This window comes from Serinus canaria, chromosome 2 (genome assembly GCF_022539315.1).
Source record: "Serinus canaria isolate serCan28SL12 chromosome 2, serCan2020, whole genome shotgun sequence".
Classification (NCBI taxonomy): domain Eukaryota; kingdom Metazoa; phylum Chordata; class Aves; order Passeriformes; family Fringillidae; genus Serinus; species Serinus canaria.
The window spans coordinates 115,050,682-115,077,862 of record NC_066315.1 but is presented as its reverse complement, the minus strand read 5'-3'; the positions used below and the strand labels follow the sequence as shown (position 1 = coordinate 115,077,862).

At 39.4% G+C, this 27,181-nt stretch overlaps 1 protein-coding gene across 8 annotated transcripts in view; it reads right to left on the bottom strand.

The window, feature by feature from the left end:
* The window catches only part of CHD7 (chromodomain helicase DNA binding protein 7), a 133,098-nt gene that overhangs the window by 64,590 nt on the left and 41,327 nt on the right, over positions 1-27,181 (bottom strand). For all 8 annotated transcript variants that reach the window (XM_050971144.1, XM_050971143.1, XM_050971148.1 and 5 more), the window contains one exon: positions 25,088-26,948. In XM_050971144.1, coding sequence (XP_050827101.1) covers positions 25,088-26,773 — 1,686 coding nt within the window. In that variant the 5' untranslated portion in view covers positions 26,774-26,948. The remainder of the gene's footprint in view (positions 1-25,087; positions 26,949-27,181) is intronic.

The following is a 27,181-nucleotide window of genomic DNA, read 5'->3' as shown; positions in this document are numbered from 1 at the left end:
TTTTCTTGAATGTTGGTTTACTAAGTTGTCTAACAATAAAGCAAGTGCTCAGTCAGTACTGACTTCATAATACAAATCACTGTGGTATGATCTCCATACAATGGATAATTTCACTTTAGGTAAATCATTGCAGAATATTCTCAACTGCAAGCCTGTTCAATTATCACCTTCACTTTGCAGAAGTTAAAATAGTAATCTGTACATATTCTTTGAAAACCTAACACATACTACAGGATGCTTCCAGCATCAGCTCTACCTAGTGCCACAGAGATCATTCATTTTGAATTTGTATCCTACTTGATGGGACAGCCCAAAAGGTGTTAAAAGCCATCACATAACCAAACTGCTCCGGGATTCTTCCTTTCAAAGGTTAATGACAGGATTCATCCTCCCTCTGGATTATTTAGAATGAACTACTCATCTTGACTAATTTGGAAAATTTCTGAGTCATGCCTCTATACATTGCTTTGTCCCTGCAATTCTCAACTCGTCTCATGAATACTTTCAGAATTAGGCCTCTCTTAGTGCCACCTCAGTGTGAAACGTGTGTCACCCTTTCTAGACCTCCATTAATACTTTTCTGACATTGTCCATATGCAGAGCTCACATATCAGTAAAAACCTTAGAGTAAACAGAAATCAACACCACCACCAAAACTCCGGCCAAATGCCAGTACCTACATTCAGCAAAAGCTGTACAGTATTTTTTCTATACTAGGTGAAGTTCAGAAACATCCTCAAGACTACATTCACACCATGTTTCAAAAATATGTTTTACTGATCAGTTTCTTCTCCTTTATTGTGAACAATGATCCCTTCCCTTTTCTGTGAAACTACTACCGTGACGATATCTACGTTTCTTTTACTGTACTGTATGAAAATACTTAATATTAAACTTAAAATATTTTGGGGAAAATGATTCTGTTTAGAACCAACGGGTATCTCAGTAATTCAGAAACCCTCCTAAGAAAACTGTAGTTCCAAAGACAACTGGGATTTATAAACCAAAAAGCACTGTCAGTGATCTCTGCAATAAAAGGAAAGACATCACACCACATGAGAGTGAAAGTCTATTTTGCAAATAGGCTTGATAGGTATCTAAATTTCTTGACATACCTCTTCAGAACACAGATGAAAGTGTACAGAAAACAGAAGTTGTAGTAATACCTTTCTAGAAACACAAAAAGTTAATGTTTTAGCAAACATTATGTTTGCTGCTGCTGCAACACCATTTCTTAATCAACTCTTTGAAGAAAACAGAATTATCTAAGACTATTCTAAGTCATCCCACTCTCTTACTGCTCCTGGGAACCTGCTAAAAGCAGTACAATTACAAACAAGTTATAACTTGCTGATTCAGAATTTTTTTTTAAACTCTGGATCAAAAAAAATATAAATCTGATGCCAATAGCATCCTAACAGTCAAGTGGAAGTGATTAAAACCACTCTTAGTGCCCCCTGCTACCACTGTAAAACTACTATAATTTCTGATTTGGTGGAGCTGAAAATATCACCCAATTACATTATGTGGAGGAATAAAACCATGCTATGCAAAATACAGAGTTTCTTAATTGAGTCTCAGCACTGCTACAGTAATAGAATTATTTATTTACTGGTCATGTACTCTGTGAAGAAACACAGATTAAAAAAGATGAATGATACTAATGTGGCCATCCAAAAAGCAAACATCCCATTGTAATTCTACAGCAATTATATGTAGTGTTTTGTGCTCACAGAAAAAGTGAGACCCATTACTAAGCTATGGAATATCAGCCAGCACAATGAGTGCTGACAGTTTGTTCACAGCTCAAGAAACAACTAACTTGTCCCATAAGAGATGTCCTAAGTTGCTGTCCATTGATCAGAATTGATCAGAATCAGTGTTGACCAAGGCAATCTCAGACAACTGCCACCCCTACAGTAATGAAGCATGCATGCTGCAAATTTGCTTTACATGTAAGTCAAGGATTGTATGTAACTGGTGATATCATAGTCAACAAGACAAATGTTTTATTAATACTTTTTTTGCTAGAGATTACTTTGCAATATAGACTGACTTAGCAGTATAAGGTTACCCCTAATGCAAGCAGGGCAGGTCCTAAGTATTACACAACAGCAGCCTGACTCTCTACTCTCCATCATCACTATGTAGACTGGTTGAGGACTCATGATTTTGGCAAGTTTTTACTAGCTCTAGCTGCAGACATATAAAAAGGGTGGGACAATTAGGTACTGAATTCTACTGGTGAAAGCTTATTGCTCATGTTGACAGCCTGTCCACCTCAAGCCTGTCCTCTGCACATGGCCACAGTAAAAGGAAACCTCGCTTTGAGTGTGCTCCATTATCGAGCAGAAGACATGCCAGAACATGCCAACATGTTTTGCCACAGAAGTTCAAAACGGTCAGACTTGAGGATCTTAAAGGTATTTTCCAGCCTTAATGGTTCTTTGATTCTGCCATGTAACATTTGTATTTAAAAGTGTGTATTCTCTTTGTGAAGTTACGTCTGTGAAGTTATTCCCAGGCACAGCTATCAAGATACCTAGTGCTCACTAGAGAATTCCTCGGATTAGAGAATATCCAGGAGATTTACCATCAGTCTTTTCCAACCCCTCTAAGACAAGGCTGCTCATCACCAGGCAAGATAGGGAAGTCACACAGTGAAGTAAGAATGTGTAAGGACGAAAGAGTCTTCAGAGAATATAGTACAATACTTCAACTTCTCCAGTAAAAGGGGAATACAAGAGAAGAAACATCTGCACATACTCAACCAAAACAGTAATAATTAAACTCTTGTGAGTAAATAAATTAGCATTACAAAAGACTACCCAAACATTTTAGCCTCTATACAGGCTGAATTGTTGCTCTTGAGCTTGCATCCATGTTCCCCACAGCCCCTTTGCTTCACTGTAGAGGCAAAGCAGTTCCTCCAAAACAGACAAATGCAAACGCCCTCCTTCTCTTGGGCACAACCATGCTTTGGAATTCAAGATCCAGAGGGGAGAGACAAAACTGTACTGCCCTGTATATGGAGCCTCCTCCCTCTACCAGCAGAATTCTCTCCATTCAGCTACTGAATGTCAAATGCACGGAGATCCATCCTCTCTGAAGGGCAACCTGTTCATACATCACATTGTATTGCTATCACCATAGTTCCTGTTTACCACTAAACACACAGAAAAAGAAAATGCAACAAAACAGTCCTGGCTGACTTGGTATATTAAGCACTTAGGGCCCACCCACAGTAATAAAAGCAATAAATGCCCTCTAAAACTTCGCTTTTTCTGCAGAAGACTAAAGTTGCTAAGAGAACCATTTTCAGAGGGACCTTAAATAGATCATATCTACTCATCTCAATAATCTTTCTGTCATCAAACTTAAATCACAGTGACATGTAGCACATGACACCAGGTTTAGGAGAAAATCAAAGACAAGCATACGTGGCACAAGCACTGGTTCTTCTGACCACAGACAACTGAAAAAGTTCCATCTGTGCTTTCACTGCTGCAAGTAATAGTAGCAGTAATAGCATTACACACCACAACAGCAAGACCGTTTCTGTTCTGGTACTTTTTTCCTCCACCCCCTCTAACATCCAAGAGTTAGAGAAAAACTTACTTAAGAGGCAAAAAATGTAAAAAATAAGGTGATGGGTAATAAGATACTATATTGTATGTTTACTTGGTAAATACATACTATTAAAAAACTTACAATACAAGGTGTATGTGTTAAGTCAGAAGCAATACTTCTTTTTTGATTTGCCAAAGATCTAATAAAGATCTATCTAAATTCAGAATAAGTACATTTCATCTTCTTGCAATATATAATAAAAAAGTTTATTTTAGTCTAAGGAAAGGAGAACAACTATAGAGAGAAGGGCAGTATGTTTGGGGTGGGTTTTTTTATTAGATTAAGATGAAGACTTGCAGGCCAGGAAACATTTTTCTCCTGACTGCTCTGCAGCACTTAAGGACAAGTAAATACAAATGAGAGAAATGTCCACCTGCCTGATGAACATCCTGTGAGCTCCAGTTCATTACTTGTAAGGACAATACTAATGCTTTTTAACAATGAATCACTGAATCATAGCATATCCTGGCTTGCAAGAGACCCACAAGGATCACCAAAGTCCAACTCCAGACCCTGCACAGGATACCCAAAGAGTGACATCATGTCCCTGAAAAGATCCAAATGCTTCTCTGTCAGGCTTGCGGCTGAGACCATTTCTCTGGGGAGCCTGTTCCAGTGCCCAACCACCTCTGGGGAAAAACTTTTTTCTAATATCCAAACCAAACCTGCCCTGACTCAACTTCATACCATTCCCTCAAGTTCTCCTATTGGCCACCAGGGAGAAGAGGATTAGTGAGTGCCCCTTCCTACACTTCCCTTTGCGAGGAAGTTATAGACTGCAAAAGGACCAAACTGCAACAGAATGCAAGGAAAACCACTAGGAGCAGACGGGCACCACGTGGCTACAACTGCATACTGCCCTCAATCTGATTACTTGGCATCACTATATGCCTCTGTACTTTATTACAATATGCCTGCACCAGAAGTCCTCAAACTCAACCTTCAGGGTGTCCTGCTTGCACCCTGCTTGTGTATGCACACCTGAATGGCCCTTCTTCTGGGCTTGTCTTCCAGTCTTGGGAAGCTTTAGAAAGACACCAGTCACAGTCAGTCCTTTCAGCCTTCCTGATATAATTCACACTCTGTTTTGCCATTCTTACCTGCCCCAAGGCAACCTTTCACACCTCTTCTGAGGGCACTCTAATGCAAGGGTCTTCAACAGGACTAGCCCACCTCTGCGAAAGCCATCCCAGAGACAGCCTAGGGATCACAGCCGCCCAATGAGCCCTCACTTGTAGATGTGACTGAGCTGCTCTTCAGCAACTGAAGAGCACAATACCAAACATTCATAAACAGTAAGATACAGCAACCACCAGTAAAATGCTTTCAAACATATTTTTAGGCCATTACATTTATTATTGTATGATGTTTGTTCCAATATAGTAGGAATAGATATAACATCTTTCCTTACATACCTAGGAAAACAAAAGCCCTGCATTTTTCTTTTTAGAGTTCCCTACCATCAGCTTCTTGTTAAACATCCATGTTTAAGAAAACTGCATATATAAAAAAAAAATACCAGTCACAATTTAATGACAAACATGCATCAGATGACAAGGCTGGTGAAAAGAGGATGCAATTCATAGAGAGTCTTTACTAAGAACTTTATCACTTCCCCTATCTGCACACCCCAAGAAATAACAAGTTTTCCCCAAAGGTATAAATATGTATATCACATTCAAGGAAAGGCCAATGGCCTTACATGGTAAAGATTTCAACAGATGTGAAAAGGACTAGAACTCCTGAGTTTTCACTCCTGTCCATAGAAAGGAGTAGTCCACTGAAGTCCCAAGATACTTCCACAATACCATGCCTAAGTATTTTTATTAAATCACAGAGTACTCTGGATTTTCTGTGGTTTGCGATAAAGTATTTTTATAATTTCACCAAGATATCTTGCAGTTAAGAGTGTACCAGATCAAGAAAAATTAGCTAAAAGCTTTAGAAGAAACACTGCCAGCACAGATGGTTTGGTTTGGTTGGAGGTTTTGAGGGTCCACACTTTGGCTTCAGTTTGCAGCTAACAAACGTTCACTTCAACGACATTTTATCTGGATGACCGGAAGAGACCCAACTAAGGAAATAGTGCAATGCTCTTTGTCTTCCCTTGCCATCTTCCCTCTCTGCAAGGTGAAGCTGTACAGTATCCACAAGCAAAAGATGAAATCCTTTTCATTCATTACTTGTGCTGGTCCCCTTTATTTTTTTTAACTATAACTTGTACTCAAGTCTTTTCTGCTACATATTTTAAAAAGCACACAGAATTCTCTGATCACACAGACTTCTAATGCTGTAAAATACTAAGGTCCACCAAAGAAAGTTAAACCACTCTAAAGCAATTATTACTATTATTACTTAATGATTCTAATCTTTACATTTACTTGCTCTGATTAAAAGAGCCTCATCTCAGAATTTTCTCCCAAAAGACCATATTTGATAAATGTTTTCTGATACCATAAGATAACATCTAAAGTATTTCAGTCAAGCTGTCTCTACTGTTTATGTCAACTCCAAATCTCAAAGTGTTTAATTGTTGCTGTTTCAATCTCATAGTAAAGGTAAGCCTATTTAGTACTAGGAGATTCATAATTTAAAACTGTAAGTTTATGTTTTGACATTCTAAATGCCATTTCCTTAATCACAAAGAAATACCACATCATGAGAGAAAAAGAAACTCCAAAATCCCACTGCCACCATCACTTTTACTTCTATTAGATGTCTCAAATAATTTGGAATTACTTTGCTAACCCATTTTTATCCAATATTAAATTGTTCTTGTTCAGCAAAAATTCAAAATGTTTTTTTCAGGAACTGACCAATGAATCAACTTGCAAATGAAACAGCAAACATGCAGCGCTGTCTTGAAGATTACTTAAAGTTCATTGTAATCCTAAGAAAACACACTGTAAATTATAAACATATTTTTATTTTTTAAAATTACAGTCTAAATTATTTAAATATTTCAGATACTAGAAAACAAAGAGTAATTGTTGTTACTAAATGGATTTTATGCCCTATTGTTTAACTTCCTACAAGAATATCTCTAACCTACAGCAGAATAGTCTACATAATAGACTACAGAATAGTCTCTTCCCTGGTTACTCTTCAACTGCTGCCTAATGCAGTTCACAGGATGGATGAGACTTCTAGATTCAATCAGATCTAAATGACTACGACATTAACCTGAAGACAAGGCCCATGTTACCTTGGGAAAGACTACAAGGACTGATGAAAGCAGTGAACATCAGGAAAGATAAATTACTTCTTTCTACCAGCCTCAACTCATTGTGATACCTTTCCATTTTCCCTTAGATGGGCCTTTGTTTTGCTGGGTTTTGTTTTTCCTTTTCTTTTAAATTACATACTCATTTCTTACTAAGAGGGTTTTCCAGCAAAGAACTTGCCACGGGTCTTCCTGAAAACTGCTCAACAATGACTGCAAGAAAGTACCTACTTGGATAACTACTGTCTTCAGCTTCAGGGCAATACAGCCCAGCGTAACACACACAAAGAAGCCCCAAATCCCATTACTATCACTCTTGCCTCAGGCAATTCCCTATCCCTCTGTACTGGTTTACTCATATGTAAAACGGAGAATACACTCTATGCAGGACTTAATATAATGAATGAATTAGTGGTTGGTGAAGTTTTGATGCCATGTGAAGGCTGACCTAGAACAGAGGCTGGGGAGAGTTAAAGAATAAAGTATTTATTAGAAGGCTTTAATGGGTACACCTTGGGCAGTACAAGAGCCCAGCCAGGGCTACACCCAAGACGAACCCAAAATGGACGACTGGTCATGGGGTTTCACATTTTTATAAGTTCCAGTCCATTTGCATATTGGAGTTAATTGTCCAGTTATAGCTTTAGATTATGAAGTCCCATCCTTCTTGTTTTTCTCTCTTCAGTCCACCTTTGTTTATACTCTTGGACCTGAAATTTAGATCATTTGTCCTTGGTCCCAAACTAGAGAAGGAATTGTTTTGTCTACCTACTCTGTGAAGAGAGCTTACTATCCCCTAAAATGAAGCTCAGAACTACACACTAAAAAGCAGTACAGAATGTGAAAAATATAAAAGCTAAAACCTGAGGCATCAGTTTAGCTATTTTTACAAAGATATAAAGAGAGGCACTGTATGTATGTATGGTTTAAGGGATTCAGGGATATTCATTATGGGGTTTACTGTTTAATACACAGTCAACAAATTATCAGGCCATACCTCAAACAATAAAACCAAAGTAACTGAAAAGCTACTCCCATCACAGAAGGTTACATACACAGATTACATCCTGTTTTATAGGCATGAGGAACATGTAGTGTCAGTCCTACTTCAGATCTTTTTTAACTACAGTTAGCAGCTTGCCATCATTCCGTAAACACAATCACATAAATTTTGTGTTAAGTAACATTGTTTAACATTTTCTGTCACTTACTTGAAACTTACTTTCAAAAAGTATATATAAATGTTACAACCAAGCCTTCTAGCTAACTGGAGATACAACAAGGCAGATTCCTCCGATGTAAGAAACAATTACAGTTTTCCAACACCGTGATCACAGACCTCTTTCAGAGCCACTAATGCTTACACCAACATAAATACTGAAAAGTTTTAAGTGTCCCATATTTAGTAATTGGGAAAAAAAAAAAAGAAGAGTTAAAAGCCGCACTGTTCCTCATATACAGGCATTTACTAAAATATACATATGCATTCAAACATTTAACTTTCAGTGTTTAAATTGTTTCTCATGTCTCTTCCTAAACTACAGCTGTTTCCAAATTCATTTTCCAATATAGTACAAAAAAATCAACACAATCAAAAACCTGCCAAACCATCCCCAAAAGCAGCCTGCAACAGGGAAAAAAAAAATCAACTACATCAAGCCAGTTCTTCCCTGGTGATATGCTCAAGAATTAACTTCTCCCATCTTGTCATGAAGAAGATACCCAGTCTTAAAATTTAATAACTTCTCTGAGGTAAAACACAATGCAAAGACAGGAGAGGAAAAAGGAAAAACCTGTGTCTAAATAGAAAAGAAAAATAACCTAGAAAGTAATTATTTGAGCAATGGCTCTCTTACATTTTGTTTTCACTCCCAAATAGTTAAGCAGTAATTCTAAAAAAGTCTGATTAACCAGCCTTTAAACACCTATGGTTGATCAAGTCACAGAAATCAAAGAGCAAAAGGTACAATGTATCTTCAGCAGTGATGCATTTTACACCAATGACACCTATATATTATGAGAGAAAAAACACTAAAGATTTAATGGTGCCAATTAAAGAAGCCAAGAGTTTGCATGGCTCAATGGCTGAGTCATAGACCTTTTCCCCATAATAGGTTCCATTATAGTCCTGAACTCAAGCTGTGGGAAGAGGATTACAGATGAGTAAGAGAATTAGTATTTTTAAATGTTATTGCCAAGGAAGGTGTCCTTTAAGCATTACACAGCTGAATGTCTCTCCTAGCAGTAGAGCAGCTTGTGCTTACTCACCATCCTAGTTTTAAGTGAGAGTCTCAGAACTCCCTTCAAAACACTAGCACAGAAATTAGGCCCATCAGTGTAGAGCCCTCTCAAATTTAATCAGTACTTCATATATATTTCCAAATTTGAAGTATTTCAGTACTTGTAATTTTTGTGCTGTTCTATTACCCCGATTTTTAAAAATTCATATATACTTCCATAAAACAATGTAAGACTGCATAGCTAAAGACCAAAATAGTTTGTACTTAAACCATAGGATTTTCTGTATACAACTGGCATGATGTACAATGAGGAAAAGAAAATTAAAACATTCAACTGCCTCTCAGGATTGCTTCCAGTAAACCTAGGGAAGCATTTGTGCCAGAGTACAACATTGCACAAAGTTCTGATCACCCATATCAACAACAATCACACCTCAGGTACAACTACAGATTATCCTGAAGAAGTCCAAAGGGAATTTAACTTACTTTAGATAGATTGCTATTTATCAAAACACTGACAGATCCTAATACAGTAAATGAAAATTATTAAGATGGGTAAAATTGACACCAGAGGAAATTCAGTATGAAACCGGCATCTAATAAATTTAGGACAGTCAGATTTCTGTTCCAACATTCAAACTGATCTGGGTAAGAATTTCAAAAAGCAGGAATACTGGAAGCAAAAGCCAAGTGCTCTTTGACCTTGATAAGGTTTAGAAAAGCAGTTCATGAGATGGCAGATGTGACAACTAGAAGCTCAACTCAATGGCCCAGACAACCTTTACAAGTACTTTGCTTCTAATGACTGGGAACAATAAAAATCAACATCAAAATCTTGTTTACATTTAAAAATAAATGCATTTTAACAAACCCAATTTGGAATATGACAAACATCAAACATGCTGGTAAACTTGAATATTTAACTAGAAAAGAGTTAAATATGCTTAGAAAAAACATTTATGTTTAATTTTCTTAAAAGAAAGCATGTATTTGGCAGACTAATACGGCTGGTAAAACAAGCTCCTGCTCACAGGGATTTTATCTTCAAACCTGAGAAAAGGGGTTGGCTACCCAGAAAGCTTTTCTAACTACACTGGCCAAAATAGTCAGAAAAAACCCTGTAGTACTGCCTATTTCATAAGCCTTACATCACACACATCCTCCTTAAGTCATCACAGCTACGAATGTGACTGCTCAGATACCCCAACAAAAATCTCTCCAATTTCAAACACCTGTTTTTATAACATTTTTTCTTTGGCAAGTAATTGTCTCTGTATCATGACTATCATATGCAACAATGCTGTTCAAAATAGAAAGGGCTGCTTATTAAATAAAGATGCCACAGTACCAGTGTTCTTTTGCAATAACTTTTCTATTCCCTGGTTTGGACAATTTTCCCCAAACACTGCCGAAGTCATTTTTATTTTCAAGTACTCCAGACAACAGAGACTTGAGAAAAGAAGAAGTACGCAATTTATTAAATTACTGGTCATTCATCATTTGTTCATTTACACAGTTACATCACTTCAGTATTAGGGATTTACTTGTAAGGAGTGGGTTAGTGCAGGAGGGAGCCAGTATCCAGTTGCTGGGCCTGTGTCTTAGCCTGCCAACCAGAATTTTGCAACTAAAAAGACTCCTGAGAGAATTTCACCTCTTTCTAATGCTGTCTTGGAAAACTTGTTTTTCCTCAAGAACTTCCTATACACATCCCTAATACAAGAGATCAGAATCAATGAGGATAAATGAAGGTAGAACAAATTCTTCCCTCAGAAAAAGAGGAATTTTTTCCATAGAAATTACCTCATAGCTCCCAGCCCAGAAGTCCACGGCCTGCTTTGAGGGCTCTCCAGACTAGTTACTCAATAATCTAAAAAGCCTTCTTCTATCCCCACCCATTGGGGAATTGAGTGGTTTATAGAACTGTTTTGTTTTAGGCTAAGTTTGATACAAACCGATGTAGAGACACTTAGAAGAGACAGAAAGGAGCAAAAACTTAGTAAGTCTTACACAGCTGATAACTGAAAAAGCATGACAACCTGCAGATTAAACTTCAACTACTTACAACCCAAGTTTTCTTAGATGTTTATTTTCTGCCCCACAATGGTTTCTTTGCTTCACTTATGAATACAAGCATCCACCTCTTCAGTAGCTACAACCCACAGACCATATTTCTGAGTTAAAAGGAAAAGACGCTGATCAAGATTTAAGTAATTCTGTGTTTTTACCTTGCATGAAATAAACTGGTGATTTTCTAGCACTGAAGCAAGGTAGGCATTTTCACATGCACTGCTAGTATGCTTTTTATGTACTAGTCACCACAGTTTCTGCATGAGAATTTCTGATTATCCGATTAGACGTAGTCAGTAAAAGCCCTTTAAATGCAGGAAGTGACATACTGAAGGAGCAGAGGTTATATTCTAGATCTATTAGAAGACAAAGTAACACAGGAGACACCCAAAGGCTTTTTTGAGAACTTGTAAATCCACTGGAGAAGTCAAGCTGACATTCGAGAAAGTGTGCAGGAGCTGACAAACAGGCAGTGCTAACTCAAGGCAGGGCTTCTGAGGCAGGCACCCCTCAGAGCAGAGCTCCAGGCAGATGTGGAGAATCTCACCCAGGATGGTGGGGGTGGAAGACAGAGGAGGTTTGTGGTCACCTCCATAACCCCAGGCGTGTTACCATCTACATAGTTCCACCCTTTGAAATGGAAACAGTGATCATGTTTGTGTGACCCACCAACAAATTCCCTCTGATTCAAGTTACACAAAGGTTATCTGATGGAAGAAGTTAACAGATATGGAGGGCTAAAGCCATCACAGGCTAAAGCCATCTTTTTCTAGGTGGCTTACTAATACTGACCTGTCAAACTCAGGTAACTTTGGTTTCATGCTGACACTTCCTGCTACAAATCTTACAATTGCCCAGAAATGCTCAGCTATGTCCAAATCCCTTCAAAGTGAAAGGCAAATATAAGACATAACAAATACAACATTGGTCCTTTCATGGCCTTTCCAAAAAAGGCAGCGCTATACAATCCATAACTTTCAGATGAGGTGGATATACCATCAGGAGCCAACAGAGAACGCCCTCCTGGAGAGATAATAGAAAGGTTCAGATCAGAAAAGACTGAAAAGGCAATCTAGTCCAATCCCCCTGCAATAAGCAGGGACATCTTCAACTCAATCAGGTTGCCCATTCAACCTGACATTAACGTTTCAAGGGATAGGGCATCTACCACCTCTCTGGGGAACCTGTAACATTGCTTCATCACCCTTACCATAAAAAAAAAGTGTTTCTTATATCTAATCTAGACCAGTCCTCTTTCAGTTTAAAATCATTACCCCTTGTCCTATCACAACAAGACCTCCTAAAAGGTCTGTACCCATCTTTCTAATAAGCCCCTCCTTAGGTACTAAAGGACTGCAGTAACATCTCTACAGAGCCTTCTCTTCTCTGGGTTGAACAACCCCAACTCTCTCAGCTTCTCCTCATAGGAGAGGAATTCCTGACCCTTGATAATCTTCTTGTTCTTCTCTGAACTCACTCCAAGAGATCTATGCCTCCCCTGTGTTGCAGACCCCAGGAGCTGGATGTTGCACTCCAGGTGGGGTCTTACAAGAGCAAAGCAGAACAACAGAATCATCTCCCTTGAGCTGCTTGCCTAACTGCTTTTGGTGCAGCCCAGGATTGGCTTTCTGTGGTGCCAGCACATTTTGGCAGGTCACATGCAGTCTTTCATCCACCAGCGCCTTCAAGTCCTTCTCAGCAAGGCTGCTCTCCACCCCTTGAACCCTCAGTCTGTAATTGATACCCTGATGGAAGTGTAACAGCTTGCCCTTGGACTTGCTGAACCTCATGAGGTTCACACTGATCCACTCCTCTGGCTTGTCCAGTTCTCTCTGGATGGCATCCTGGACCTCAGGTACATCAACCTCCACACCCCACCTGGTGTCATCTACAAACTTGGTGAGGGTGCCCTTCGTCTCCCTGTCTGGGTCACTGATGAAGACACTGAGCAGTACTGGTCACAATACACTTTCTGGGACAGGCGGTCTCTGCACTTTGCTTTACACTGAGATGCAACCACTGTCATTTCAGACACCACTCTCAGCAGATCCCATCAGAAGTCTGATTTATGTTACACCATAGAATTCTGTTCTGTTAACTTTCCTTCTTCCCCCTTTTTTTCTGTTGTCAAGATCAGCGAGCTTCTAATAGTGGACATACTATTCTCCTAATGAACTTCCCACATGCATATTGCTGTTTATCATATAAACCTGCTCTCCTTAATCAACTTTCCCAGGCCACATAAAAGTAGTCTGCAAGTGACTTCAGAGGTATAACAGACCATGGTTTGGAAACACCAGCTTAAAGAACTATTAACAGATACACATGTGACACAAAACCAGAAGTAATCAGCAGTAATCAGCTCTATTTTTTTTTTTTTTTTTTTTTGTGTGGTGGGAAGACAGCAGTTCCCCATATGGCCTTTTCATTGCACTATTTTACTAACTTCAATATGACAAAATGGGCTTGAAATCACAGACTTGATAAAAATCCATTGATGTTATATTTGCTGCTAAGAGCCATTTATGCCAAAGAGCCCAAGATACTTCTCAAACTCTTTAGTCACAGCAACAAATGAAAATACCCTTTGAACATGTTAGCTATGGCATGTCAAAGGTAGGCCTTTCCCCAACTCCTCTAGTAACTGAACTAAACTGATAATTAAATCAGAATGTGTCATTAGAACTGGAGGGAAGATGGGAGGATGGAAAACAAAGTGCAAAATAAAAAAACAAACAAAAACTCCAAACAAACAAACCCCCTCAAAACACACACACAAAATCAATGAAAACAAGAAAAAAAAACCCTCACTAAAAATCCTACACTTCATTTTCTGTGAAGTAACACCTACTTCCTTTACCAACTGAGGTAACTCAATTTAGATTCTCCAACCAGTTTGATTAACATTGTTCTATAAGACACCTTATCTTTAGTGCAAATATTTTTAGCATCTTTGCTCCAGACATTCTTAACACAACCTATAGTAAAATGTAAAAATCCCTATGGGCAGATCTTAAATCAGACAAGCCTACAGCATACAGGGTTACATCATAATGTTATATTGCAGTTGCAGAGCTGTGTCCAAAGCAACACTTTTAACGTACCCCTGGCTGCCATAACAGTTTCTGAGTTACATTTTTGGGTGTTGCTGTACAGAGCAGCAGGGAACTGTAGAAACTCCTCACTGCTGCAGGCCATCTCAAGCACACCCACCAGGAACACTGAAATACTGACACCAAACAACCAACCTGTGTCAGTCAGCAAAAATTCTTCCAGTCCCAATCTAATACCCTAGGTACAGCATTATTTGGTTTTCAACAAGTTTCCCTGAAGTATTTTATAGGAGGCCTACAGAGAGAAACACAACCAAGCAGTATTCCAGGACTGGAGACATGTGTCCCTCTGTGCATCTCTGACAATGCTTGCCCCAGTAGACATCTGCAAGATCCCATTAACAAACAGACACAAATAACTGCAATGCCCAAAGTTTTAGACCAGTTTTAATGACTCTGTATTTCATGCACAGCTGTACAAGTAAAATGTGATGTCAACTTTTTAGCGTAAGGCGTTGCTTTAAATTCCAACATGCACTGTGTATTATAAGCCTCTCACTATATTTAGCAACAATTGGCTGGTACAGAAAGATTTCTTCCAAAAATAAAATTAAGGACTTCATATCATCCAGTGCTCACATGTAAGGAAAATTACAGTATTATCACACTTATCAGCATCTTGCAGGGCCAAAAAAGATACCAAGTACCAGAATGCAAGTGGATGGAGGGCCATCTGGAGAAAGATGTAAAAGTGGAGTGGAAAAAGCAAGAGTTCATATTGACTACTAGACATTAGAAAGTTTGTTATGAGTCTTCTCTCCTCTTCCAGAAAAACTACATCCAAAAATCTGTGGAACTATTAACTCCTTAGTCACTGTAGTCATGTTATTTTGATTGTGAGAGTTACAGAGACATAACAGAACACAATTTAACTAGCACAATTAACATGGACTTTTTTTTCTGATTCAACCAATTAAATTATTCAGTCTGTTGTAAGAAAAGTTTACTGTAAGTGGGCATATATTGGGAAGTCAAGTATAACATGAAAATTTCCTCTACGATTACAATAACAAGAGATTACATTTAAGGAAATACAAAAAAATTAATATTTTAATATAAATATTAAAAAAGTGGAAGTTGAAACCTAAATAAATGTTTGTCACTTCCTACAATGTTATAACAATATATCAACGGCCCATTTGGTTTTGCATACTACAGAATAAGCGTTGCATTCATGAAGACAAATACTTGCAGTTTTCCAAAATGAAAAGGTTAATAATATGCCATAGAAACCTGCCAAGACTTAGAAATCATGACTTTAGAAAGTTAAGATTATGGACTTTCAGTACTTAAAGGGGGCTTATAAAAAAAGCAGAAGAGCAACTTTTTAGATAGGCAGATAGGGACAGGGCAAAGAGGAGTTGTTTTAACTATAAGAGAGGATTTAGATTAGATGTTAAGAAGAAATTCGTTCCTCAAGACAGTACAGAGGCACTGAACAGGTTGCACAGAGAACTTGTGCATGCCCCACCCACAGAAACATTCAAGGCCAGGTTGGATAGGGACCTGAGGAACCTGATTCAGTGGGTGGCATCCACCCAGGGTTAACCCACTCCAGCATCCCTACTTGTGGTGGGGTGTATGGAACTAGATTCTCTTATAGGTCACTTCCAATGCAAGTCGTTCTATCATCCTGCAATTTCTTAACATTTAATTTCTACAGCAGCAACCCAAGCAATATGAACCCATTCCCAGAAGTTCTTAATATTTTGCTTGCTCAGCCTAACACAAGAGCTGTTCTCTCCTAAGCTTGGCTAACACAGTAAAACCACTGAGGAGGAATACAGGAAAGAGCTGGATCCCAATCCTTGGTACTGAGGAAAAACAAAAGTAAAGGAACAAAGATTCCACCCAGCCCAACAGTGAAAAATCAGAGAGATCCACTTTTTTCTTCCACATCTTGTATAACTGCGCTTCCACTTTTTTCTTCCACATCTTGTATAACTGCACTACTCTCACATTAACCTCTACAACTACCAAATTCCTACACAAGAAGTGGGATTTTCTGCTTTTTACTGTTAAGACTGGTAGTCTCAGTCTTCTTGAGCTGCACTCTAATGCAAGAGTAATACTGGAAGGAGTGACAGAGAGCAAAGAGGTGGCACATTTCAGAGTAACAGATACCTAAGTAAGAATTTAAATTGGGGGTTTTATGAATTTTAGTTTTGAATAAATAACAAAATTCAAGGCCATCATCTCTATGTTCCTCTTCATAAACAGAGGCAACACTATTGGCTACACCGATCTTGCCAGGAAGAGAGAAAATTCTAAGCAGGTAGGTAATATATAAAGTACAGTAAAATCAAAAAGAATGATTTATAAACTCTGGGAAGAGCAAACACACACTCAGATCACTTAGTTATTGAATCTCTCAGTTATGTTTCCTCATAAAGATGACTAAAAAAATTAATCTGAGTTTTATTTCTAACTTGCCATGCTTTTAAAAATTCTGTATGCTAGGAAAAAAAAAATCCCATTCAGTACTCAAAGAAGACAATTCACTAACTGGAACTGGAAGCATCCTCAATATGACACACACCAAATGAAATTGTGCCAAGCTCTTTGGTAGAAAGGGGATATTCTTTCATCTCTTCAATAACAAAACAGTTGCAAGTACTTTAGTTGGAAAACAGCCCCACTTTTGTAAAAAAGAAAACACTCCTGAAATCAAATTAGTCATTAATATTTGTGCAGAGTAAGAAGGAAGTTGGGAGAAGCTGGAATGTGGCCTGTTTGTCACTAATTCAATAAAGATAAAGCTTTCTAAGACTTCTAATGAAAGTTTTAATTTATCAAAATATAAGGGAGGACTCTAGGACTGATTACTGAGGGCAGGTACTATAAAAAAAACCAAGATGTGTAAAAGTATTAAAGCTCACTGCCAGAGGAAGGGGCAGTCCCAATTCTGCCCCCGCAAGCATTCCCACTCCTACACCACCAGCTTGGGTGATCCTGTGGTCACACAATGGAGAGCTGCCAGGAACATGACCTGGCCAGATAAGCCCATTCACCAAATGATCAGGCAGGGGTAGGAAGCAGCAAAGGTTCTGTATCCCAGACCACAGCCACCTTCATCTGCACATTTTTTGGGTTTTTTTCTAAAGCAGATTAGATATTGGGAGTTACTGAGCTCACAGAGCTATGCTGGGAAGCTGTCAGTGGGCTACATGCCCACAGCAGGGTGACACAAAGGTACACCCTGAAGCAGTGAGAAGAGCAATAACAGGCACCACTGTACCAAATGGCTGCCTCTGGCAAGGGCTCAAAAGGCAGGTGACTCAAGCACAGAGAGGTGGAGTGACTCCCTAAACTTCTCTGTCCCCATTCTAACACAGACATTGGCCATTTCCTCTCCGTTCCTACTGTTCAGCTCTGCTCTGTCAGATCAGCTCAGCCCTTCCCTGCCCCTTCCCTGATCATTGCTTCCTGCCCGCATCTCCTAGTCTGCTCCTACCAGCTCCCAAGAAGCAGCTTCACCATCTTTAAACCACACTGGCAAATTTGAGAATATTTAAAAAGAACAGATGTACAAATAATAGATGCTTTAACCACTCACGGGTATAAAACCTTGCTCTTTAGCTACCACACTTTACAACTCTTTTGAGAAGTCTATAAATATTTACAGATAGCATCTCTAAAAAAATCAAACAAGCGTTTTGTTTGGGGTTTTTTCCCCAAATCCAGACTACATTATCACCAGGAAAATACATGTATCATCATACAGTTAAAAAGAATTGAAATCTGACAACTCAGAAGTGAAAAGCACTGGCTTACTGAACTGAGAGAGAAAACAACTACAGACAAAAGCTACAAATTACACTTCAAAGCAATGGTGTCCCATCATAGTGGGAACTGACACTCCACAGTGTCAATTTACTCCACAGAGGAAATAAAAACACTTATGCATGTTTGTGACACTTTCATTCAAGATACAAGCAAGGACAGGATAGCTTAAAATAAATGGATGCCTCAAATTCCATGAGAAAGAGCAGGACAGAATCCCACAACAAGGATCCACAGTAAAAAGATAGGAATTATTTCTTCACCTGCAACTTGTTCCTTATTAAGACTGGCACTGTATTTAATGAAAATTTAAAATTTAAAAAAAAAAAAAAAAAAAAAAAATCAAGCATTTTCCTTTCATTTGCCCAGATTTGCAATCCTTGTCTCTGTAGGTCAATAATGACACAGACATGAGGGGTTTCATTAGACTATCAGCTTTCAATAATGAAAAAAAGTTTCTCTGAAACAACAGATTTAAATTTGTTCAAATAAATATAAAGTAGGACAACATTTTCAACCATGGGAAAGTAAGATAGCTGTCAAGTCCCACTAGAAGTGACCATCAGCAGTAGATAAGAACACAATACTGAAGTACTAAACAAGCAGCATGAATTTAAAAACTTTTCTAGTTGGGTGATTCCTCAGAAAATACTAAGGATTTCAGGAAACAATACATTCAGGTCATCTACATCTCACAGAAACTTTCAAAATACCCACGCTGAAGAACAAGTTGGGTAACTCTTAAACCTACAAATCACTATGCTGATGCAGACTTATGTTTTCATGTTAATTCTACAAACTGGCTTTGCCCAAAACTTCAGAGAAGACAATTTAATGGCACAAATTATTTTCATCATAGTCGAACCATGGCACCTGAGGGAAGAAGTATTCTTGAAGTAGCTTGTGCCTCCTCAACAGTAAAAAAGACCAAAAAGTTCATAGCAAAACCACCTCAAAACTACAAATCTTTGGCCCAAAGGCCTATTCACTGAAAAATCACTGCAAACACTTTATTTACAAAACCACAAATAGCCTTTTCAAGGGTGATGAAGAAATAAGCCTTTGGATATGTTAATATTAACTGTTAGATTGGAACACAACTGCTAAGTTTTAGAGTATGAACCTTTCTTGGACATAGTACTTCATAATATTATATCCTTTGAGAGACCTACATGGAAACTCACTCACAGATGGATCAAGTTATCAGTGTAACAGAAAATTCTACTCCACAGGGGTGAAATAACTTCAACACTTCTGACCAAAGGTAGATTTTACCGTCTGTTTTTCTTTTAGTTGGAAAATTTTAGTTAATTACATTGCTTACATTGCTCAAATACAAGAATTCTTCAGAGCCCCAACAAAATACAGCCTGTAAACTCTAAAGACAAAAATACTGCTATCAACCTTTACTTTAATATGAATACTATGGATTTCCTTCCCTTTTTCTCTCCCATTACTATCAACAACCTCTTATTTTGCCTACATTTTCTCCATATATATTATAGAAATACACATACATTCATGCTTATCTACACATAAAATTAATATACAATTGTAGCTAATAAAAGTTCAGTATTAGTGGGTTCTTAATTCCATTTAGTCTGGCAGTTTCAAAAATCATGCCAACATACACTGTTTTGCTGGTCTGTGAATATTTGAAAAAGGAAACTAGAATTTCCAGGGGCAGGCAGCCACGAGACTCTGCTGAATATGCAGCATACACAGTACCTCAAAAGACCAGCTAGCAGTCATGTGAAATAGCCTCTGCATCAAAACAAAAAGTACCCAATAGTGTTTCTAGGGTTTTTTTAAAATAAATTTGATTTGTTCTACTTATCAACAGGAAAATAGTCCAAAAGTTAAATACTCAAGGGATTAAAAAGCCAGCAGCTCTCTCTGGAGATGTGGGAAATTGCTTATAAATATTATTTATGGGAATAATCCTAACTATTCAAGTGGCATCATTTGTTACTACGTTACAGGAAACACTGAAAGATAATTCATGGTAAGACAGTAAGGAGTCAATCACTTCTTATTACTCTCAGCCATTAAAACAAAAACCCAGGGGAGAACCAACTTCATTTTAGTGTGCCAGCAGAAACTGATTTAACCTCTACTTTCTGCCAGGTTAGAATATTGCATCAAACCAATACAGCTGATTATAGTTTTCACTAACATCCCTTTCCATTCAGGTATATCCAAGTATAAATTAAACTGAGGCAGCAACATGAGTTTGAAATTGCAGGAAGGGCCTGTGAAAGGGGTGACCCAGCTGGTGACTCAGCAGGACTTTCCCTGCCTCCTCCCCTGCAAGGGAGGGCAGGAAATTTCAAAAGAATGTGTTCATACCAAACACAGCTATGAGTTATGATTTAAAGCAAAGTCACATGCCCACAGATAATAAGGCCAGCAGAACAAACCTGGCAGTGAACCGGTAACACACACAAAATTAGTTCCTTCTCCACCAGAACCTGGACACTGCAACCCAGAATCCTTCAACACTGTTTGTGCCCATTGTGGAGCTCTCCCATTTAGTCGGGCACGGAGGCTACACCATACTAGTTTGTCATTTAAATACTCCTGTGTTTGACTATAAATAATGTAGATTGCATTTGTGGAACATGATTAATGAACACGACTCGAAACTTCAGCCCACACAGTAGCTGTGGGTAAATAAGTTGTATGTAACAACACACCCAGGACAGCCTATTCTTGGCAAAGAAAACTCCTACACTTCCTCTATCACCAATAAAATGCCCTGAAAATAAAGATATGTAAGAACAACTGCATAGCATTAGGCCTCCAAAGGCCTGTCTAACCTGATATCACCTCTGATAAAGCGTGTGGAAGAGGACAAGAACCAGACATGCATACAGGAGATGCAACTGAGAAACAAATTCTCAGTCACTTATGTATGGCAGAGATCTGCTGAGCCAAATGTGGTGCCTTTATGTTTATCTAATGATGATGCATTTTTCTATGAAACATCTCAGAGATCAGCATCTTATTGTTCAGTTCTGAACTCACCACTGGACAGCTTGCTGAATACCTAAAAAGAATTCAAGGAGACAAAAACAGGTGACAAACAACCCTTACTTCACATTTCATCCTCTTCATGCACCTGTATCACTGACAATTTAGAGGCTTTCACCATCTCTCTCCTTCCTTTCCCCACTAAAACTCCCCCAGCCTGCCCCCCCACCCCAGCTTTTTCAAGTGCTGCTGTATTTTCTGAGGACTGAGGAAGGAACACAGAACTTCACAGCACTTGCCTCACCAGCATACCATACATACACATAATAATCTTTGTTTTGTTCTCTACTACTTTCATTACAATTCATACTGATTTATTTCTTTAACTGTTATAGCTCATTTTCAGACAGCCATCTAACACCGAGACCTGCTCCTAAAAAAATGGTTTTGCCTGCCATTTCACTGCTCAAGCACCACAGAACCATAAAATCATTTAGGTTGGAAATGACCTTTAAGATCATAAAGTCTGACTGTCAGGTCCACCACTAAAGCACGTCCTTAAGCATGTCCACATGGGCAGGCACCACATCTATACATCTTTTAAATTCCTTCACAAATAGCAACTTTATACCTTCCCTGGGCAGCCTGTTTCAGTGCTTGATAACCCCTTCTGTGACAAAACCAATCTAATCCTCCCCGGCCATGTCTTGACTCACACAACTTAGCAGCCAAGTAATTGACTCTTCTATTATATTTCTAATTATTTTATTTCATTCTTACTAGGTTCTTCATCACATCTGCATTTGGTACTCTGCTTTGGGTCCATCAACAGCAGCAGCAAATTTTGCCATCTGACTTTTCACTCTTCTCCAGATCATTTATGAGTATTTTGGAGAACACAAGCTCACAAGCCCAACACAGATGCCTCCCCTATGAAAACAGGCAAGCTACTCCTGATCCGTGATTTTCCCCTTAGTGGATGGCTCTGCCACAGCAGAACCAGCCTTCCCACCCCATGGCCACAAGGCTCTTCCAAAAACCTTTAGTGAAAAGTGTTTCAAAGGAAACACTTGCCTGACAAACCAAGCACACTGACTGAACATCCCAACACTGCAGTGGTTCTTATGGGTCTGTCAAACTCCACTGAAGCCAGCAACTCACTGCTAACACGGTCCTAATAACCATGTCAAGTTTTCAGCTATTAATCAAAACCAGATGAATTGTCAATCACCAGCTCCATCTCACAGCCAAAATAATTTGCAGTTTTCCACACAAAAAAAGAAATAACAAGCCTTGGAATCAACACAGCAATTTCTTTCAACTTAAAAGTAAAAGAACTTCACTTTCCTTCCAACATATCTAACAACAAAACAGTAATTTGGTTAACCACAAGTATTACAGCCTTCCCAGGATAAGGCTAGCATCAAATCACTGAAAAATAATTACTAAGATGACTTCAGTTGATTTTAAAGTACATAGTGATTTCCATTTTCACTAACTATATTAATTTCGCTGATTCATTTTATACAAATAAAAACAAACCAGTCATTTAAATAACTGCTCTTTGGTGAACAGTTTTCTACCTACTGACATGAGAGGAAAACCATGACACAGGAGAGCTACCAACTCTGTAGTCAGGTTAAAGAGCAGGGGTTTCACACATCTGCATTTTTTCCCCAGGGGATGGGGAGGGGTTAAGTTTTCGTTGATTTGAACAATACTCATTTCATCCAAACAGTTTTCAAGGGGGAAACGACTGCCTGTTAAGAGTTTCATTACTACAGTCAGGGCTCAAACTAATTACTTAATGGGAAGGTACATGAACAGCAACTTTTACCAGATAAAAACTTAACAGAAATAAGCTAACAGGGAAGTTACTTGGCTTGCTACAACTGCCTGAATTACTGATTTTAATCAAATAACTGGAGTTATCATGTGGTTTTCCTCTAATTATTTCGTTTCAGCACTTACCTTTCTTCAAGCTATTCATTTGCAGTTCAGCACTCTGTAATAGGTTCCTTAGCTTATTTAAGGGTTGAGCTGTCTGTGTTTAACCTCTTCACTGATTAAAGGCAAAAAAATGTCCCAAGAACATTTAAGAAGCTTGTACATTTTTCAAGTAAACTTTCCTCTCCCAAACCACCTTTTAATGCCAAAAATAGGCTTACTGGATGGGCAGATGAAAATGAGGAATTCATGCTGGTGAAGAATACCACTGCTTTAGGGTACAGTCCACCTCAAGTATTTCCTCCCACATCTCCACCATCATGGGTTATGAAAGATCCTAGTGACACTGGTTTTTGTTCCTTTACTGCCTTAAAAGTCTTACGTTACTACTCCTATAATTTTCTTTCAAGTTTTTTCTACTAGACGCTTCAGCTCTCATCTTTAGAGTAAAAAATGTGTCTTGTACTACTTTTTCTCATTCCTACCCTTTTTGTACTGATTTTTCTGTGCTGTCATTACCCCCTTCCCAATTAGTCACTCATTTTTAAAATTTTTTCCCTATAGTCTTGAGCTCTCTCCTTTTCATCCTGCTTACCCACACAGTTGGTAACAGGAGGCATTGGGAAGAGCTGCTGTCTCAGACAGGGACACACAACTCCACATGCATACAAGAACTGTAATTTAAGCTCTCCAAACAAAGTTTGAGTGTGGAAATGCAGAGAGAGGAAGGGCCAACACAGGCATCTAAAACTTCAAACTAACTTTGAGGTAGGCAGGGAAGAGAAAGATGGTCTTGAAGATAAACTTTGCCTCTTCAAGAGAGCCTCCTCCTCCCTCAAGAGAAAGACAGTGCACTTTTCCCCTTGCCCAGCTTAGTCCCCCCCACCTCCTCTCTTCCACAGGGAATGTGGAAGCCTGTCCCAGCTGCTGGGCTGCTCCATCTACCACTCCTTGTCAGCTGCCTCTCCGCAGAGCACGCATCTGACTCGCAGCGCCGGCTCACGCTGTGCGGAGCAGCGAACGGGAGCAGCCGGCAGGCAGCAGCGGAGGGGACGGCCGAGCAGCTGCTGTGCGCACAGGCCCGGGACACTGCCCAGGACAGCTGGCTTTATGATTTATTAAGCGTATTGTAGCATCGTGTTGTTAGGACCACATTCCAACAATTGTCTCCAAATATTTACGGGCAGAGCTACTTGGCATTAACTACTGATTTAAAAAAAAAAAAAAATTAGTAAATCTGGTATCTTGACAACTAATTCATCTGGTACCAAAACCTCTTGAATTCTGACTGACTGAGTCAAAGGCAAACAACAGCAAACGTGAAGATTCTAAAAAGCATTTTTTCAGCTGAAGCTTAACATCCTAGCATGCAGTCAAACCTGTTAAGCTACAGAGGATCAAGATGTTTTACCATTTTTAGCTTTTAATTGAAAAATGACATAGAAGCAATACATGGCCATCGAAACCTGGCAGACCAAAGCCTCAGTAAAATAAAACTTGCATTCTATTTAACATTTCATTTGAGCCTCAGAAGATTTAATTTCAGACTGATTCACATTGTTGTCTTCTCCCTGTATAAACTGTTTCCCCATCACTTCTCGGTTTCATTACTTGGTGCTAAAGAAGTTCATGCCAGAATTTTTTTTTCACGTGTAACAATTTAAGCTTTAATTTAAAACCACAGAACATCCCCTTAGGATTTAAAATAAAGATCTTGGTTTGGCCAAAACAAACACATTATAACACACACTTCTTCCTCCAAGTTGCAAATACAAAAATTGAATAATTGAATGACAATTCTCACACATGCTTTCCATCTTCTCCCCAAAGGAACCAACATGAAAAAATAGTACGTATTCTGTTTGTCCTGTTGTTGTATCACATTTTGGTCTATCCACAATGTTATCCTATAACAATTACCATGAGGATGTTAGAAAGATACCTGAACACAATTTTACCTTCAGCCTCTGTACACCAAAAAAGCCACATTCCCAATAACAAACAAGGGAGTTGAACAGGGGCAACAGTTTTGAAACCATAGTTCTTGTGTATCCTGAAAGGCATTTATAGTCATTTAAAACATTTTCTACTAATTGGAAGTAGCTTACCTGAAGGACAGGCACTTTTTGTGGTGTGTTTTGTGGTGACTGGTGAAGCTGTGCCCAAGGCTGATGATGAGGATGTGGGGGTGGTGAAGACTGGTGATGTATCCCTGGATGAGGCTGCATGGGAGGACAGGTTGGCATTTGCTGTTGAAAAGACTGCTGTTGACTAGGAAGCTGCTGGCCAGATATTAGTCGCTCTTGTATTGCTTGTGGATCTGCAAGGCCAACACCTGGACAACCATTTGGTCTCATGTGCCCACCCATCTCCCGTGGTGTTGAAGACATACCCATAAATGGACGATTCTGTTGCATGTTTCTGGGGCCCATATTCCTTTGTCCAATTCCCATGGCACCAGGGGGCTGGTGTGACGGCTGAGGATGGGGTATATTTGGGTAACTGCCAACTTCCATTGGTATTCCAGCACTACCGGGTCTAACCTGCGGAGGAGGTGTACCTGCTGGATTACTCATTGCTTTCATAGGTGACATGGGAGGTGGAGAGGCATAAGTTCCCTGAGGCTGTGAAGGGTGCATAGTTTGCGTGTTCATTTGGTTAAGTGAGCCACTAGGGTGGATGGGCTGCTGGTGCATTAGTCCTTGACCACTGTTTGATGGAAATCCGACAGCATTTGGGTATCTTGGTACAGATTGATTCATTGGAGTGTTATTTGTAAGGCCTAAATTCTGATTCATCCCTGTATTATTAACTAATCCCTGATTAAGGTTACTGTAAGGATATCGAGAATACTGCCCTGAGTTGTTTATAGTAGGTGAGGGTACCGTCTGGCTCCGAGAACTAAAATTAAGTGTTTGCGGCCTAACAGCACCCTGCTGGGGAGGATTAGGGGAGAATCTGGGACTGTGGGCTACTGATTCCCCATGGAGAGCAGTAGGGGGATGGTGGTGAAATTGCTGGACTGAGTGCCGCAAAGAAGGTGCCATACTGGGATTCTGCTGGGGCACATGAGACAAGTGGCCAGGTCCTGAGGTGGCAATGAAAGGGTTTCCCTGATTGAGGCCTTCTTGGCCTTGAGAAAACTGGTTCATCCTCTGCTGCTGCGGCTGACCGTGCTGCTGCATTGAAAAATCACCACGAGCCATGTAGTTTCCCATCTGCTGCATGTGCTGAGGATGGCCCTGCCCAGGGGGTCCGGAGGGTGCCTGTGGCGGCTGTGTGGGTTGCGGCTGCTGCTGCTGCTGTTGTTGCTGGTATGGCGCTCTTATCTGGTCTGGCACTTGAACTGCCCGTGGTCCCCACATGGAGCCACTGTCTACGAAGGGTTGGCTGTGTCTTTCGTTCTGCATGCCGGGATAGACTCCCATCTGACCACCAGCACCACTGCTGTGAGGAACCTGAGGAACTGGAGGGTTGTGATACTGCGAATGAGGAGACGCTATACCATTCCCAGGGGCATTGCTTATCATCCTGTTCGGCTGATCCATCAGGTGCATTTTCTGCTGTTCGTATTGATTATAGTGATCAAAATGGGTCAACTTGGCTTGGTTTTGATTTGCAGGAGGATGATGAAGAGATGACTGTAAAGCGGGAAATCCTTGATCCATGGGCATTTGCTGACCCATAGGATTTACTGTATTTTCAGGATATCCACATTCTCCAAGACCTTCCAACCCTTCACTGAAAATATTCCCATCTTCTCCAAACAGACTCATCATTCCTGGATCTGCCATCTTTTTTCAGCACACAGCTCCTTGGAGCTACAACCAGAATGTTAGTCTGTGCTTCACCTCGGTGAGGTGTTTTGTCCTCAAAGCCTTTAATCCTCAACTAATCTCCTTCATGTCATTCCATATTTCCTTAATTCTTTTGGACCATGCAGTGTCAGGCAAAGTCTGGTTACTGCTCCTAGAAAAAGCAGGGGAAGGGGGAGAAAGAGAAGAAGATATTAAAATAAATAGCATCAGGCAACATAAAGAAAACATACTTGACTGGTTTTTAAATGCTAGCTACTTTTAGCCCCCTGAAACACATCTTAAAAATCTATTTCACATTACGAAGGATTCATTAGCTTTATCCAAAGCTTTATTATGATAGAGAGTTAGGAAGCAAGCAAAACACTAGTCTTAACCTTAAATTAA